An 18,778-nucleotide genomic window follows, 5' to 3' on the forward strand; every position below is an offset into this window, starting at 1 on the left:
GAGAGGCCCGCGTACCGCAAAAAAAAAAAAAAAGTGTACAATCTAAGACAGCAAACTATTAAAAGGCAGTGTTAAACACGCAAGAGTAAAAGTGTATAAATGACACAGATAGTACAGACAAAATGATGCGATGACAGTCAGCAGATCTCCAGAATAGGTATCACATGAAGAAGGTTTTAAAGAAACAAAAGGAGTTTTTGCCAAAAGGCAAAGCGGAAGGAAGAAGGCAACAGAATGAGGTGTTTGATCTCCAGGGCGTCAGGTCCTCAGGTCACGCAGGAAATGCAGTGAACAAAAAGCAGGCAAAAAAGAATTATTCCTGAAAGTCTCTTAAATCTCTTGTCTCAAGCAAGCAGTGACAACTTTTAAGTGCTGACAGAGGAGGTAGCTTCACACTACATAATGCAGTTGTACAACAGTAGGAAGAAATATTTGTACTATTCAAGTTACTTCTCTCTTTTTTACTCTTCAGCACATAGAGTTGAATCTTCATGACTTAAAGGCTTGGATGATGTGACTATTCAAACGTACAGTGGAGGCTCTGGGAGCTAAACCCCACTTTACAGCTGATCAGATGACCCGGCCATCAATTCCTTCCCTCAGAGAACATGGCTGTACACCAGCCCTCACCATGAAGTCACCATTACCACCTCTGTTGGGTACCCTTAGCCCTCTGCAAACACCAGTTCACTTGTTCACTTCCGGCGTGGATTAGTGTGCTAGAGCTGTTGCAACCAAGTACCCCAAATGGCTTAAACAACAGAAATTTATTGTCTCACAGTTCTGGGGGCTGGAAGTTCAAAATCGAGGTGTGAAAGGTGCTCCCCTGAAGACTCTAGGAGAGGATGTGTCCTAGATCTCTCCTGGCCTCCGGTACTTTCTTCACTTGTGGCAGCATGACTCCAATCTTCACGTGGCATCCTCCCTGTGTCCAGATCTGTCTCCAAATTTCCCCTTTTACAAGGACACTAGTCCAAGTGGATTAGGAGCCCACTCTACCCCAGTATAACCTCATCTTAACTAACTGCATCTACAACAAGCCTATCCCCAAAGAAGTTCACATTCTGCAGTACTGGGTGTTAGAACTTCAACATATGAATTTTAGGGGGAAACAATTCAACCCATAATACCGGGTTTGCTCCCAAGCTTCTTTCTGCCTCTTTATCTATAATAAGTAATTAAATATTATACAAATGTGTAATTAAATATTACACAAACTGAGGAAATATGAACATAAAAAGATTGAGCATTGAAAACTAAGTCTAATGTTCTATAAAGACTTAGAAAAGGCTGGTCCATTGGATGAGGTACATGGGAGAAAGCTGTAAAAGTCTGGGGAGAAAAAAATCAAATTAAAAATCCAGAGCTCTGAACTCTGTTTTGCTTCACTTCAAAGAAATCAAAACAAAGAACCAAAAATTATAGAGGATGCATCATGGGTGCTATTTATATCAATTATATATCTAATTGATGTTAAACTTCAAACAATTAACTCACAGTAAAAAAATGTAAGCCTTGGCCGTACATCAAAACATTGGTGAACGAATGTTTTAGGTTCCTTGCTTTTAAATTTTATTTTAGGCAACACACTTATAGGTACAGAAATGAAGAGATGTCCACAATAAAATGTTAAGTGAACAAATCAAGTTACAAAATATGTGAAGAATTCCATTTTTTTCTTAGGAGTTCCAATATATTTGAGAGTATGTTTGCAAACAATTTTGAAAGGATTGGACCTCCTATGAATGAATGAATCTAGATAGTGATCATCAGTGCTGCTAACATCAGAAAAAAAGAGATAACCAGATGTTATCCATCTCCTGATGCAAATGTTCAATACAATCTATAAACTGTTATTTCTCCCAAAACAAACCTGCAACTGATCTTTATAGATCCTAGTTTATATGAAATACAGAGGACAGAGAAACATGTAAAGAACACCATGAAGATGGAATCAGCAAAATTCAGCCCATGGGAAATACTACAGGAACAGGAACAAGGCTCTTCGACAAATAAATTGCAAGGGGGAAAAAGACATGGCAAGGCATCCTATAAGTTAAAAACAGACATAAAGAGACATATTAACCAACTACAATATATTTGTATCGTTTGGATCCTGATTCAAACAAACTGTTTTAAAAACTGCATTTATGGGCTTCCCTGGTGGCGCAGTGGTTGAGAGTCCGCCTGCCGATGCAGGGGACGTGGGTTCGTGCCCCGGTCCGGGAGGATCCCACTTGCCGCGGAGCGACTGGGCCCGTGAGCCATGGCCACTGGGCCTGCACGTCCAGAGCCTGTGCTCCGCAACGGGAGAGGCCACGACAGTGAGAGGCCTGCGTACTGCAAAAAAAAAAACAAAACAAAAACACAAACAAAAAAAAAAACCTGCATTTATGAGACTACCGAGAAATCTGAATATTTTATTATATTGAAGAGCTACTGTTAACTTTCTACAGTGTAACAGCATGATGTCTTTATTTTTAAGGAAATACACTGAAATATTTACAGAGGAAATGATAGAAAAACTGCGATTTGCTTCAAAATGAAGGGGGTGAGTAAAAGGAGTGGGTAGAGGTAGAAATAAACAAGATTGGTCGTGAGTTGAGTTGTTGAATCCAGGGTGGTGGGTAAGTGAGGGCTCATCAGACTCTTCTACTTCTGCACATACTTGAAATTCTCCATAATAAACAAAAAATGTTTAAGGATTTGGTTGGTATACTCACTTTGGAAAGCTGTTTGGTAGTATTACTAAAGGTGAAAAAATGCTTACCCTATGGCCCAGCAATTCACTCCTAGGTATATACCCAACAGCAATGTGTATATGTAATCACCAAAAAACACACACGAAAATCTTCATTGCAGCACTATGTATAAAGGCCCTGCTATGGACTGAATGTTTTTGTCCCCACAAATTCATATATTGAATCCCTAACCTCCAGTATGATGGTGTTTGGAGGTGGGGCCTTTGGGAGGTTATGAGTTTAGATGAAGTCATGAGGGTGGGCTTGTGGAGGGATTAGTGCCCTTGTAAGAAGAGGAAGAGACAAGAACCCTCTCTCCCTCCACCAAGTGAGGACACAGCAAGGAGGCAGCCATCTGAAAACCAGGAAAAGGACTCTCACCAGACGTCAAATCTGCTGACACCTTAATCTAGGACTTCCAGCCTCCAGAACTGTGAGAAATAAATGTATGCTGTTTAAGCCAACCAGTCTATGGTATTTTGTTATAGCAGTCCAAGCTGACTAAAACAGGCCCCAAATGGAAACCTCTCAAACGCCAATCCAGTAGGATGGATACCTAAATTATGGTATATTCATGTGATAGAATAGTACACAACAACAACAGTGAATATTTACAACTACATGCAACAATATGGATGAATCTCACAAATAAAATGGTGAGTAAGAAGCCAGAAACCAAAGAGAACATACTACTGTGTTCTACCAGGCATAACAAATCTACACTATTAACAATCAGGAGAGGGTTATCCTTGGGATGAGCTGGGGAAGGTAACCAGGAAACAAGAGAGGGTTCTTCTGGGGGCTTGTTCTTTTTCTTGATCTGGGGCCTAGTTGCACAGATGTGTGCAGTTTATGAAAAGCCATCAGGCTGTAGGTTTAGGTGCACTTCTCTGTATGCATAAATTTTTTTTTAATATTTTTAAATTAAAAGAATAGGAAATTCTGATTTAGTAGGTAGGGCCCAAGAATCTGCATTTGTAACAAACTCCCATGTGATGCCTGATGCTTTTGGTCCAAAGGCCACACCTGGAATAACACTGAGCTAGGTCACTAGTGCCCAAGTGTACATGAGAATTTCCAGAAACAGCAGACAATGCATACCCCACTCCCCACCCCTCCACCGCCTCCTTCCTGTAGCTTTGGTTGGGGCTACAGGTTTACTGAGTGATGCCCACTTTCCCCTGTCTGATGAACCCCATGCACACATGTTGGTCTGACATTCCAGAGCCTGTCTGCCATCTGCCCACAAGCTACTCCCCAAGTTCATAGCCTGACAACCTCCCGGACATGCAGGTCTCTGGCCTCACTGCTCACCAGGCCACATCCTACAAGCTCCTGTCTCAACTTGCATCACTCAGGCCTCTGCTTGTGCACCTGAAATGCTCTCCTCTGCTTCCTGAACTCTTCCACACCCGTAAAGTTCAGTTCAAATGTTCCTTCCTCCAGGAAGTCTTCTGCAATTGCCCCATCATGACTAATCCCTCCTCTCGACAGCCATGAGCACATTATTCATGCCAGACAGTCAGCAAGGACCAGCCCTCCTGCATCATAGCTGACTGTGGAGGTGGAGGTCTCTGTGCTCAAGGTCAGCCTTTTGAGAGCAGGGGAACCCAGTCGATGCCATCTCTGCCAAACAGCAACAGGTCTAGCTCACTACATACTTACAGGATGGAAATTCAAGAACTTGGAATCAGACAAGTCAGCTCTGAATCTGGTTCCATCATTTTTCAGAAATACGACCTTGGGCACATCACTTAATATCTCTGAGCTATTCTCTGGAAGAACTAAAGAAGTATACAATAGGTGTCATGGGCTGAATGGTTGCCCCAAAAAAGGTATGTCCAAGTCCTGACCCCGGGAATCTATGAATGTGACCTTATTTGGAAAAAGGGTCTTTGAAGATATAATTAAGTTAAGGATCTCGAGATAAGATCATACTGGATATAGGATGGGCTCTAAATCCAGTGACAGATGCCTTTATAAAAGAAAACAAAGGGAGATCTGAGCCAGAGACACAGAAGGCGGATGTGAAGATGGGCAGAGATTGAAATGATGCAGCCACAAGCCAAGGAACACCTGGAGCCACCAGAAGCTGGAGGAAGCAAGGAAGGATTCTCCTCTAGAGCCTTCAGCCTCCCTGAGTGCCAATATCTTGATTTTCTGGTTCTCAGAACTATGACAGAATAAATTTCTGATGTTTTCAGCCACTCAGTTTGTGATGATTTGTTACAGCATCCCTAAGAAACCAGTACAGTGGGAGTCACATAAATACTTGCTCTTCTGTCCATGTGATCATCAAGACTTAAGGTTAATTTAAAAGCTTATAATGAATATGGGTTTTATACAGTCATATTTTACTTAACAAACATTTATATAGCACTTAGTTTATCAGACAAGGTCCTCGTTGCTTTATAAATATTATTTAAATATTATGATGATCCCCAAAGTACTATTATTATTATCTTCATTTTACAGCGGGAAAACTCAGGAACAGAGAGTTTAAGTCACTTGCCCAAGGTCACAAAGCTCGTCAACATAGAAGCCAGGAATCAAACCCAGGCAGAGGCTCCAGAGTGCGGGCTCATCACTACCACTCAAGTGTTGGGCTCATTTCCGAATCTAGACCCCAGCCAAGCAGAGGGTACGTGGCAAGCCTGCCTCAGGCCACCCCTCCTGTAATGTCCCTCCTGCTGTATGCTTGTGCCCCAGCATTGCCCCATCCAGACCACACTGGACAGCTGCTTCTCCAAGTGTACATTTTGGAACTTCCACTCAGTAGACAGCAATGTCTAATACCACATGGGCTTCATCCAGCAGCGGCTGGGGTGGCCTCTCTTTATTTACATTCATACTTAATCTCTCATTTCCTGCATGTATTTGAAGACCTCAAAAAGGACATCATCACTGGAGACCAGGAAGCTTTCCTTCTTGTGTCTTTCACGGCACTGGCACACGTTTATTTTCCAGAAGGGCACAGCCTACCTCTACTGCTCACTTACAGGAAGGCAGGGGCACGTTTCAGGACTTTGTGGACAAGCTTATGGGAATACAGTCAACAGGACTCATTTTTCACTTTAGCACTGGAAGCTGTACTATGAAGCAGAAGACACATCAGGTGGATTAAAGGAGTGCCTGTTACAGTCCCCAGACAACGCCCCCTTCCAGGGAGCACAAGGGGAGACAAGCCCAGGCGTGGGCATCACAGGCCTCTGGGTCAAACCTTGGCTTGGTCCCTTAGCCATCAGTGTGTGTGACCTTGGAACACTCCCTTAACTTCCCTGAGTCTCACTTCCCTTATCAGCAAAATACAAGTGGCAACTATAAGCCTGGACAATCAACCCAGCCTGCCTGAATTCAAACCCTGGCTCTGCCACTGGCTAGTTTTGTGACCCTGGTCAAGTCAGTTAGCTCTCTGAACCCCAGCTTCCTCTTCTGTAAAATGAGATCAATAGCCCCTAGCTCACAAAGTTGTTGAGTTGTTCAAATCCCTGAAAGCAGGCACATACTAGCTGTTTGCTGTTATAATTGATCGGATGCAAAGAGATGACAGCTGTAGACTGCCCAGCACAGTGAGTGACACTGGGGAGACAGGATCAACTAATGTTAGTCCTTTCCCTCCATGACTTTATTTATGGCCAGGCCCATTGCCAACCTGAGTCACATGATGTAAAGAAGACAAGTGCTGGCTCCGTCTGATTAAGTAAGAACACACAGGTGCCGGATATAATAAAACATCCTAATTCTAGGTGGACATTGGCACGGACACACCTATTGGGCTGTCCGTCCAACAACCCCTTTTCTGGAAACCACCTCCCTGCCTGTGATGCCACAGGGCCAGCAGTGCCTCACAGTGCCAGGCTCACAGCACCCGGCCGAGGCACGAGGTGTGACTGTAGCCACAGTTACCTGAAGGGCCTGTGGTTGGCGACTGGCCCTGGGCAGGACTGGAACTGAGACTTGGGACTAAAAGAGAGAGAATGCCCAGCCACTCGCTCTCCAGGAAGCTGGCCTGAAACCTATGACGTTGGCAGCCTAGCTCTCCACCAGGAGGATTACAGGGTGGGAGAACCCAGAAAGGGGGATGGGAAGGAGGAGGAATGAAGAGGCCACGGGGCAGAGAGGGGCCAAGATGGGAGCCAGGTCGAGTCCCTGCTGGCTTGATCCCCTCCCCAACCCCCTTGAGCGTCACGAAGTAACCCGGAGTCCTCATGATAAACCCCTTTTTTAAAAAAATTATTTTTATTGACGTTTATTGTTGATTTACAATGTTGTGTTAGTTTCTGGTGTACAGCAAAGTGATTCAGTTACACATACACACACACACATATATAAAAGAATATATACATATATTCTTTTTCATATTCTTTTCTATTATGGTTTATTACAAGATATTGAATATAGTTCCCTGTGCTATACAGTAGGACCTTGTTGTTGATAAAACCCCTTTTCCGATTGTCTTTGCTAATAGGTTTCTGTTACCTGCAACAGAAGGACTCTCAGTTAATATCACATCCTGGTGGCATCTCAAAGTCTGAGGAAACCAAGCTTAACTCTTCCCTCTTCCCCACTTCTACCACTTCCCCAGCTCCGCCCCCAGACCCACAAACTCCCGGGATCAAATCAGATTAGCAGAAAATGTTTTTACAAATAGGCCAACCATCCTAAAATCTAATTTAAAAATATGCCAGGGCTTCCCTGGTGGCACAGAGGTTGAGAGTCCGCCTGCCGATGCAGGGGACATGGATTCATGCCCCGGTCCAGGAGGATCCCACATGCCACGGAGCGGCTGGGCCCGTGAGCCATGGCCGCTGGGCCTGCGTGTCCGGAGCCTGTGCTCCGCTGTGGGAGAGGCCACAACAGTGAGAGGCCCGTGTACCGCAAAAAAAAAAAAAAAAAAAAAAAAAAAAAAAAGTTATTAAAGTCTAGCTAGAGACTGCTGCCTCATCTAGGCTCTGGGACTGAGTCCTGTTTTCTCTTTGTTAAAAGGGAAGAAAAAGAAAAGAAAAAAGATGGGCATTGAAGAAAAAGGAAATATAATAGCAGCAAACTGAAAGCATTCTCTTTGGTGTAATTGGATTGAGAAAAAAATTTAAAGGGAATAGTTTTTTTTTTACCACAGGATTAGATATTATGTTTTTTCTAGGAATGATCTAAAATCATTACACATACAACAAAAAAGTGTCTCTCGTGGATTTGTATCTTACTCCTTGTGAGACATGTAGTCCTATGGGAGAAACTCTACTTTTGAAGAGACGGAATCTAGTGTCTATAACTAAAAAGAAGAGAGAGAGAGACTGGAAGTACATGTTTGATGGGGACCTGGGGGAAGAAATGTCACATGCTGTGTAAGTAAATATTTCTCTCTATTTTTCCTAAAAACCCTTCAGTAAAGTCTACATTGGATGCTAAGGCAATGAATTCTTTATGACATAAAAAAGTGCTGAGTTGTGCTTCAAAGTTGCCGCATGGCAAGAACAAAATCTGCAGTCAGAGACAGTCAATATATGGGTTATAAATGACATTTAAATCAAATGATTATTGGGAATGCAGAGATGAAGAAGACACAGTCCCTGCCTTGGTGGAGCTCATACTAGTGGGAGGGACATGGTGGGGGTGAGTTTTATCCTATAGGACAAAAGCATTTTCGTAGGGTTATACATTGATTTCTCCATCCTGTTACTTTTGAGGGTAAGACAGTAATTTTAAAACAACTTTAAAATAATATTATGTTCTTAAAACAACGAATGAGTTTCATAAGCGGGTGATTTTCTCTCACCCAAACCTGGTTATTTGAAGTTGCAGAAATCATGTTGGCAGCCCCATCTGGGTTATGGATTCAAGCTTTCCTGTTACTATTTTAGTCTGGTCTCACCGGCATACACCGGTCACTGCTTCAGAGCTGCGTGTCTCAATTCCGGTTCATCCATCAATACTTTTGTCCATCAATACTCTTAAGTCTGGAGACAATCAATGTGTTATTGTTCAATAAGAATCACAGTGGTATGACATTGAAAGATGCATCAGATGACTCACTGGTGGCCCGTTGTTCCTTAGGTGATTCTTGGATTATAAGTGCTTCCCTATTTAGGAAATCTGGAGAAATGTACTAAGTGATCAAACTTGTATTGACCATGTTTGAGCCTGAAGACTGCTGTAAGGACAGCAAACCTCTCCGCCCACCAGACCTTCAGGGCAGGTTTGAAACAACTTCTCACTAAACCCAGTAGTGAATCATCTGCTTTAATCACTTTCCCTGTGGCTTCCTGAGTAAACTGTGATTAAAGGAACTCATTTTTATGTAATCCTAAAGCACCTCTCAATATCCTTCCAATACTGGAACTGAACTAAATGTGTTGTTGTGCTTTCCAGAACCAACCCTTTGCTTAATCCAGTTGAGCAAAAGGAGACACTGGATGTTGTTATTATTATTATTGTTATCGGTATTATTATCATTAGAAATCCCTCTTGGATAAATACCACAATCAAATCTCTAAGTTTCTCCCTTTTCCAAACCTCCCTTATTCGTGCACTCATTTGTCCATTCATTCATTCATTCATTCAACAAACATTTGCTGCTTATACACTATAACAACCACATAAATTGCCTTTACCCTTGAAGAATTGATGGATGCTAATAAGCAAACTGATCATTTTGGCACAGTATGAGTAGCTAAGTTGTGAAAGTCAGGAGAGGCTTCCTGGAAGAGGCAATGTTTGGGCTGAGTCCTGAGGGCTGAACACATGTCCCTCAGGCGGTGATGTCAGAGAATGGGGTTCCAAGCAGAGAGAACAACACACAGAGAGCTGGGAAAGAACATGAAAGAGGAACAACATGGGAGAACAGCATGAACAGATGCTCAATGTGACTTGAGTAAAGGCACTTAGGAGTTATGGTGGGAGAAAAGTTTATAAAGTTTTAGCCCTACCCTGAAAGCAGGGGAGAACCCCTTGAGGAATTTATATTAAAGGGGTTCCTTAAGTAGCATATAGATTAAGTAGTAGTACCACTGACAGTAAGAGCCCTCTCACACAAATTTAAAGGAAAAGCAGACTGATCTAAAACTACAGTGCAACAACTCCTCACACCCACCAGACTGGCTAAAATGGAAACAATAAACAATGCCAAGTGTTGGCAAGGACGTGGAACAACCAGACCTCTCACACATTGGAGAAGTGTGTGTTGTGACAATCACTTTGGAAAACTTTGTTGGTAGCAACTACTAATGCTGAGCACATGTGTAACCTGTGACTCAGACATCCACTCCTTAAATATGTACCCAACAGAAGTATGTACACAGATCCACCAGGAGGCACATGGGAGAATGTAGCAGCATTATTCCTAATAACCCCAAACTGGAAATTACCCAAATGCTCATCAAGAGTAGAATACATAAGTAAATTATGTTCTATTCACACAATAAAATGCCATACATTAATTAAAGGGAGAAAATTTACAACATGCCACAACAGGGATGACTTTCACAAGCACAATGCTGAGCTGACGAAGCCAAACACAAAAGCTTGTCTGTTCTATGATTCCATTTATATAAAGTTCAAAAAGAGGCAAAAAGACTCTGTGGTGTAGGAAGACAGTGTGTGGTTACCCTTAGGGGGTATTTACTGGAAACTGTGTGAAGGAAGCTTCTAGGGTGGTGAGAAGGGTTGTTTCTTGACCTGAAGGCTTATTACATGAGTGTGTTCATCTTGTGAAAAACTCATCAAAGTGTATATTTATGATTTATGTACTTTTCTGTATGTATGTTATACTGTAATATAAAGTCGCTCCCCTCCCAAAAAGAACCAAACACACACACACATACACACAAAACAGGAAAAAGAAAAGAATAGTAAAGCTACCAACATACTGCACTGGGACTTGAGTCTAGGGAGAGACAAGAAGAGCCTTTTCTGCAGGGAGTTGAGCTTAGTGCAAAGGTAAGAAATGGAGACGAGATGACATGTGGTTTTGGAGTTCTGTACACAATTCTTAACATTTGTAAAGAGTCAGCAACATTCTAAAATGGTTGCATAAAAATCTAAATGCCCAGGCTTCCCTGGTAGCACAGTGGTGAAGAATCCGCCTGCCAATGTAGGGGACACGGGTTCGAGCCCTGGTCCAGGAAGATTCCACATGGCGCAGAGCAACTAAGCCTGTGCACCACAACTACTGAGCCTGCACTCTAGAGCCCACATGCCACAACTACTGAGCCCATGTGCCACAACTACTGAAGCCCATGCGCCTAAAGCCCATGCTCTGCAGCAAGAGAAGCCACCGCAATGAGAAGCCTGCACACCGCAACAAAGAGTAGCCCCCGCTCGCCGCAACTAGAGAAAGCACATGCACAGCAATGAAGACCCAATGCAGCCAAAAATAAATAAATTAAATAAATAAATAAATAAATAAAAATTTAAAAAATCTAAATGCCCTTCCCTCTTTGCTTCTCGAAGAAGTCTTAAAGATCTAGCAACACCACAGGACACATGGCAACAACCGACTGCAGCAGAGTATGGCTGCTCCCCTTTGCCACAGTCCCCACTGCTGCTTCACCTGCTCACATCACCCACCCCTGTAGGCATCTGACTATGTGACAGTGGGGACTCACAGAAACCTGGGTTTTATCTCCTTTGTACAGCCCCCAGCACTATGAGGCTAGGTCATTGAGTACAATTGGACCACAGATGCCTCATCTGTAAAAAGGAGGTAATAAACATCCTGCTTACCTAAAGGCAAGGGACTAGACCAGATACTCCCCTGAAGTCTTCTTCCAACTTGCAGATCTCTTATTCTTGCTTTTTTTTTTTTTTGCCTTATTTCCACTTTCCTTCATGCAACACTAGACTGGAGGCTTTGGAGGAATGGGTCTAGGAGTCTAACACTTCCTCCTTACCTCTGGCTGTATTGCTCACACAAAGTAGTCTGGGAGATCACTCTTGAATTCCTGGGGTTTGACATAAGCCCGATCCATCTCAGTTGGTCTGTATTTCCTTTTACTCCACCAGGTACATTTAGAAAGTCTGGAGCCAGAGGAGAAAGCCTGTTAGAATATAGAGCAACCCCAATGGTGGAAGCCATATTGAAATGGTTTAAATTGCTATTGTTTATGGAACACATATACTGTAACAGCACCAAGCTAGGTATTTTACATATATTTTCTCATTCAATCCATGCAACAACTATATGAGATAGGAATTTTTATCCCCACTCTGAAAATGAGGAAATAGGTTCTGCATAGCTAAACTTACCAAGGTTACATAGCTAGGGAACAGAGGAGTAATGATTTAAACCTGAGTCTAACACCTACAAAATCTATACTCTAAACCACATGCTGCCTGTTCTGTCCTGAGACCAAGGTTTCGTGTTCTGTTCTAGCAGAAGGCAAATGTTTTTCAGTAATAATGGGTTACCTTCCCTTGGACTCCTGATACCCTTATATTGAACCTATGGGGGACAAAACCAAGGACTGAGGAGTGCAAATGTCTCATTGAGCATGCTGACCAAATATACAAGCATACTACAAACAAATCTTGTATGGAACCCACTCCAGGTGACGTGAGTTAAAGATTGGGCACTACCTCCTCACACTTGGAACTTTCTTATAAATCATTTTCTGCATTAAAAAAGATCTACATCCTTGGGCTTCCTTGGTGGCACAGTGGTTAAGAATCCACCTGCCAATGCAGTGGACACGGGTTCGAGCCCTGGTCCGGGAAGATCCCACATGTTGCAGAGCAACTAAGCCTGTGCGCCACAACGACTGAGCCTGCGTGTCACAACTACTGAAGCCTGCGTGCCTAGAGCCCATGTGCCACAAGTACTGAAGCCTGCGTGCCTAGAGCCCGTGCTCTGCAACAAGAGAAGACACCGCAGTGAAAAGCCCGTGCACCGCAACGAAGAGTAGCCCCCACTCGCCGCAACTAGAGAAAGCCCGCACACACCAACAAAGACCCAACGCAGCCAAAAATAAAAATAAATAAAATAAATAAATTTATAAAAAAATAAAAGCTGAGGAGACCTTTTTTTCACTTGTTCCATTAAAAAGGCTCGGACGTGGGTCATGATTTATGCCAAATTCATCACAGACGCCCAAAATTGGAAAAGGCACTGCTCACCATTCACACCAGATAATCTTCTGCAATGTACGCTTTCAATGTGCAAAATTTACTATTTTTCATGGTAACTCACGATCATTTTAAAAGCAGTATGATAAAATAAAAAGGAAATCAATTACCCACAAAGTAAGCTGTAGAATATAGGAAAAATAGTCCTGGAGACAGGGGGTTCTCAGTCTGCCAGTGGCTAGTTGTGTGCTTTGAACATGTCATCTTGTCCTGACTTAGTTTTCCAATCTGTAAAGGGGGATGTAATAAATAGAAATAAGACCACCATCTACCTCCATCATCTACCTCTCAAAGTTGCTGCGAGATTCAAATGAGCTAACACTTTGCATAGTGTGCCTTACAGCAGATGCTGGGGAGAGGAGAGAACAGAGAAAAAACAAGAACCCACGAGATGCAGATATTTTTGTGGGAGTAAAGACTATTTGGTAAACTAGCTGCTTCTAGAGCCAGTTCTGCTGCTGTGGGGCTTGCTGGGGAGACACAACCCACTTACCTTCAAAAGCAGCACAATCGCTTCTTACAAGGCAACTGCATGTAGTGTTGCTGAGGGAGCAGCAGTAAGGACACTGTAAAGATCCCTCCTGGAGACACCTTTTCTTTCCTATATCCCTCGAGACACCAATTTTGGCATCAAATTTGGTCAATTCTTCCTCTCGAGTAATAATACCAAGAGCAGCCACATTTATTGAGGATTTTTCTCTGTGCCTTTCAGGCATGGTTTTAAACATCGGCTTTACATGCATCATTTTATTTAAGCCTCACAGATAAAAGCTATAGAGTGGGTTATGATTAGAATCACATTACATCTATGAGAGCAGAGGCTCTGAAAATTAAGTTGGCCGAGATCACCTAGCAGGTAATAGGCAAGAGCTAGGACTTAAACCAAGTCTTTTGGACACAGAATGGACCCTGCCTCTGTTTCCCCCATTACTTTTGCCTCATCCCACATTAGTTCATTATTACCGCCCTCTGGACCACTGCAGGAACCTCACCCTCCCTGTGACCTATCCTATCAGCTGCTGTCAGATTCTTTTCCCAAAACCCAAGTCCACGACGACACTGGCTCATAGCACCCAGCAAGGTGCACCACAGAGGGCAGTGCTTTCAATAATGCTTTTGTCAAGTGAATGAAACCTGTGCTCATGCTGCCTTAGCTTCCTTCCCGCTACAGAACTCTCTGGCCTGCCAGTCAGGGTCCTCCAGCTCTGGCTCCCCAACCCTGGCAGACTTGCTCCATGAATACACACTTCACAGGTCCACCATGAACCACGGTCTCCTTCACTCCATGGACATGCCGTTTCCTCTGCCTGGAATGCTCTTTCCCCAGCTCCCCCCATGGCCCCCCACCCCCGCCACATACACACACACATCCTGCCCTCAACACCCTTTCTAGGTTAATGAATGGACAGATGGTTCCCCCCTAATGTAAGCCATCACTGTCTTCTAAGTGAGCCAAGCCCAGGACACCACATCTCCCTTGCAGCTTAAGATCAGGGCAGGATTTATGAAATCGGGTACAAGAGCACACTCTGCCAAGCTGTAGAGTTACCTGTCTGCCTGTTCTAATCTAAGCTAATCTTTTCTTCTATCCAGGAATAGGCCTTTGTCTCAAGCCCCAGCTAAACAAAACCTTTCCATCTTGTATTTACCAGGATGGGCTTCTCTTTAAGAGAGTTCCAAATGCAAAACTGCGTATTCCATTTTGGTTGGAAACAGGATGTAAATGTGGAAAACTCCCCAATGATAGCATAAAAAGAAGGAGCCGAGGTTCCAGGGCCGTCCCTTCTTCTGCTGCTCTTGCACTGGGACTGTGCACTCAAAACTTCTCTCTCACATGAAAGAACAGACCTGTGAGATATTATCTTCTGTGAAGATGTTACTCCACAGAGAACTCATCCTGAAGTCATCTGCTTTGGTTGATGTATTTAGTTAAGCTAATACATAGAAATCTATCTCTTTCTCTCTCTCTCTCTCTCTTGCATCTTCAATTATCAAGACATCTGCCTCTGTTTTGGTGCTCATGAAATGCAGTGGCCCCAAAGTTCACAGCAGCACTATTTACAAAAGCCAAGACCTGGAAGCAACCTAAATGCCCATCGACAGATGAATGGATAAAGAAGATGCGGTACATATATACAATGGAATATTACTCAGCCATAAAAAAGAATGAAACAATGCCACTTGCAGCAACATGGATGGACCTAGAGATTATACTAAATGACATAAGTCAGACAGAGAATGACAAATATCATACGATATCACTTATACATGGGCTCTAAAAACGAAAAAAGATACAAATGAACTTATTTACAAAACAGAAATAGACCCACAGACATAGAAAACAAACTTATGGTTACCTAAGGGGAAACGGGAGGGGAGGGAAGAAAACAAACTTATGGTTACCTAAGGGGAAAGGGGAGGGGAGGGATAAATTAGGAGGATGGGATTAACAGATGCACACTACTATGCATAAAATAGATAACCAACATGGACCTACTGTATAGCATAGGGAACTATACTCAATATTTTGTAATAACCTATAAGGGAAAAGAATATATATATGTATAACTGAATCACTGTGATGTACACCTGAAACCAACAGGGCGTTGTAAATCAACTAAACTTCAATTTAAAAAAAAAAGTCACGTGCCAAGGGGAAAAAAAAAACACGAAAAACCATGATTGTCTCATAGTGTCCTTTATGTTGCAAAGCACCTCTTGAGCACTTTGAGGCTATTACGAAACCTAGTAACTGGGTGAAAGAATATGAATAATGGGATGGTGGAAGAAAGCCAACACACCAAGACATCACCTCTAAATTCAGTATTATATTCTCTAAGCAACCTGACAATTTTTTTCTGAAAGGGGTAGTGCTGGTCTGTTTTTGGGAATTTCTTTCTCCGAAGTGGTAAGTATTGACGAAGGTCAAGGGACAAGCAAGGCTAACACCCTCAGATTACATTAGGATTGAAATTCTAGACTAATCATGAGGTTGGAGGTGAAAACCCTAGAATGCATTGGAAGCAGGGTGCCTTTTAACCTGATCATTTGAATGAAGACCTTTAAAGATACTGTTTTCCCTTGTGAAACAAGTGTGAGGAAACCTTCATATGAAATCTAGAGGGAGAAAAATAAAATGACATATGGAACGAGATTACAGGATTAATTACATGATCTGCCTTAGAATGACACAGGAGACTTCACAATCTTTTTAAAGAAGTCACTGTAAATTCGTATTGAACAACTGAATTCTATGCTTTTTACATAAAAAAACAAAGAAGTCAAGACTAAAAACACTAGTAGGTGTTTATTTACTCAATTATATTTACATCAAGTCCAAAAGTAAACAAAAAGATATTGAGAATAGTGAATTTGTATTCAACATGAATAAATAAACTCAGTTTGTTTTCTACTTCTGTCCCTTGGATTTCCAAATTTAGTCTTTTAAGCAGCGACATAAACAGTAAGCAGTACTTGTTCAGGACCCTCTTCTGTGACAGTAGGGCTCAGGGTGATTTACTTCACTGAATCGAAATGTAAACTAACAAAAAATTGAAAACTACACTTCAGACTGTTTCAATTGCTTAATCTGAGACAAATAAATGTAAAAAATTCTATGTAAATATATATTAAGAAAATCTGTAAACTGCCCGTAATACAAACAGGTGCTGAGAGAGAAATACATTTTCTCTCTCTGTCTCTCTGTCTCTCTGTCTCTGTCTCTCTCTCTCTCTCTCTCTCTCTCACACACACACACACACACACACACACACACACACACACACACACAAATAATCTGCTTATGAACAATGGCTGGCCAGCTAAGGAAGATGATAAAGATTACTATGTCTCTCTCTCTCACACACACACTCACACACACACACACACGCACACACACAAATAATCTGCTTATGAACGATGGCTGGCCAGCTAAGGAAGATGATAAAGATTACTACAAATTTTATAATATTTAGTAGTCAATGATAATATTCAAATCTTTGTAGTTTAAAGAACAAGCTTAAGCTAGGTCGAACATTAAATCAATAAAAATTTAGACTGCCAAACCCTAATAGCAGACAATTCCCACAGACCATTTGAATTTTCATAATCCCACTCCTGAAAACACATACCCCGAAGATTTCCGAGTACAGATGAGCCGCAGTGGTAAGGCCAGATAGTACGCACACAAAACAACAGCACGATGCCATGAATGTTCCCTCCTGGCTTCACACTCAAACTCTTAGACCTGAAGCAAACAAGTTACCCAGGTAACAGGTATGGTCTGCCCTGGCCTTACCCTAAGCAGTATCAAAACTGCATTTTGCGGTGGGTGTTGGAGAGTTAAATTTGTAACTTTAAATGGCCATGAGAGGTCATTATTAACTTCTCGTTTGACGACAGAGAATTTGCATTTTTACCCTAACTTTTACCTTTGGTATGAGCTTGAGAACAATTCAATACTCTAACCAAAAACCAAAACAAAACAAAAAAAAAAAAAAGAGGGGAAGAAAGATAAAGAATTGCAAAAACAACATGGCAACACAGTTTGATTTCATTTTCTTATCATCACATTCCTAACAACCTATTTAAGTTATTTTTCTTAACTTCTGGCTAAATACTTTCTGCTCCTGTGCAATTCAATCACTTTGAATCTCATACTTTAATATACAGAATATATTCTGCACTGATCGTGTTGTCATTAACAAACAATATTGTGTGTGTGCCCGTGGGTATGTTTGGAGACATATTGTATCTTGTCCCGCCATTGGCACTTACCTTCAGGGAAAGCATTCGGCTGCACCATGTGGAGAAAGATGTGCACAATTTGAAAGAAGATGCCAGCAGGTCCAGCTTCATAAGAATCTCTGGTCTCATAGCTCGTTGGAGGAAATTCAAATTCCAAACCACCAGGAGTGTATGTGGATGATGGCAGCGGCCCCTCTGACATGGTGTCCCCATAAAGCCCCAGCAGCAGCAGGAAGCCGAGGAGAAGGGCCATAGCTAGCAAGATGCCCCAAACATGAGGTAGAACTGGGGGCCTCCCTCTTCAGAGGTTCTGGAAGCCTTGGGGAAGATAGGAGTGTGTTTCTGTGCAGAAGAGGCGTGGCGAGGACTGAGTCTGCGGAATCCTTGGTTTTCCGGCTGGGTTGGCATGCGGTGAAGGGTGGCAGAGAACCTTCTCGGCTGTGGGCGGGGGGCCGGTCAGTCGATCAAAGCACCATCCCTGGCAGGGAGAGAAGGGGCGGGGTCACTAATGCCTGCAGGCTGCCTGCACCGGCAGCTCCCCTGGAGGAGAGGCTGCAAGGCTTTAGAGCAAAAGCCCTCAGCCTAATCCGCTGCGGAGGAAGCAAACACAGAGCCTGCTTCAGAGCACAGGGGCAGGAAAGCTGGAAGGTTCCATGCTAGGGGCCAGACCCAGAAATACCAGCTAGTGTAACGAGTGTGTGGTCTTGGAAACTCACATTCATTAAGCACTTACCACATTCCAGACACGTTCTACATGCTTTACAGGTAGAACCTCGGTTAAGGCATTATCCCATTTTACAGAAGAGGAAACTGACTCCGAATTTCAGCAACTTGCCCGAGGCCATGGTTGACTCATGGTGGGGTAGAATTCAAACCCAGCAGTTTGCTTTCAAAGCCCAAGTTTGGACTCTCCCAACTCCAAGACACTCTCCCTACAGAGCCCTCCCTTTCAGTCAGAGAAGCAGAGGCCCCCAGCAATAGATGAGATGCTTAATTTTCCTCCAATTTTGGGTTATTCTCCCCATCTCTGGAGATATGTCTTACTCCACCTTTTATTTTATTAATGCGCTCACTGATCTCATTTCATCCCATCTTCACTCACCCCCAGCCCAAACTAGACAAGCGTGGCCTCAAGGGCAGGGAACAAACTCTTTAAGGCCGGGCGACACTGG

General features: G+C 42.9%; 1 protein-coding gene across 1 annotated transcript in view; it reads right to left on the reverse strand.

Moving 5' to 3' along the window:
- The window catches only part of PROM1 (prominin 1), a 94,635-nt gene extending 76,776 nt beyond the window's left edge, over window positions 1-17,859 (reverse strand). Inside the window, exon 1 of the mRNA XM_007449828.1 lies at window positions 17,637-17,859. Within this exon, the coding sequence (XP_007449890.1) occupies window positions 17,637-17,859 (223 nt within the window). The remainder of the gene's footprint in view (window positions 1-17,636) is intronic.
- Between the last annotated feature and the right edge of the window lie 919 nt (window positions 17,860-18,778).

Source organism: Lipotes vexillifer, unplaced genomic scaffold, assembly GCF_000442215.2.
Source record: "Lipotes vexillifer unplaced genomic scaffold, Lipotes_vexillifer_v1.1 scaffold1067, whole genome shotgun sequence".
Taxonomy (NCBI): Eukaryota; Metazoa; Chordata; class Mammalia; order Artiodactyla; family Lipotidae; genus Lipotes; species Lipotes vexillifer.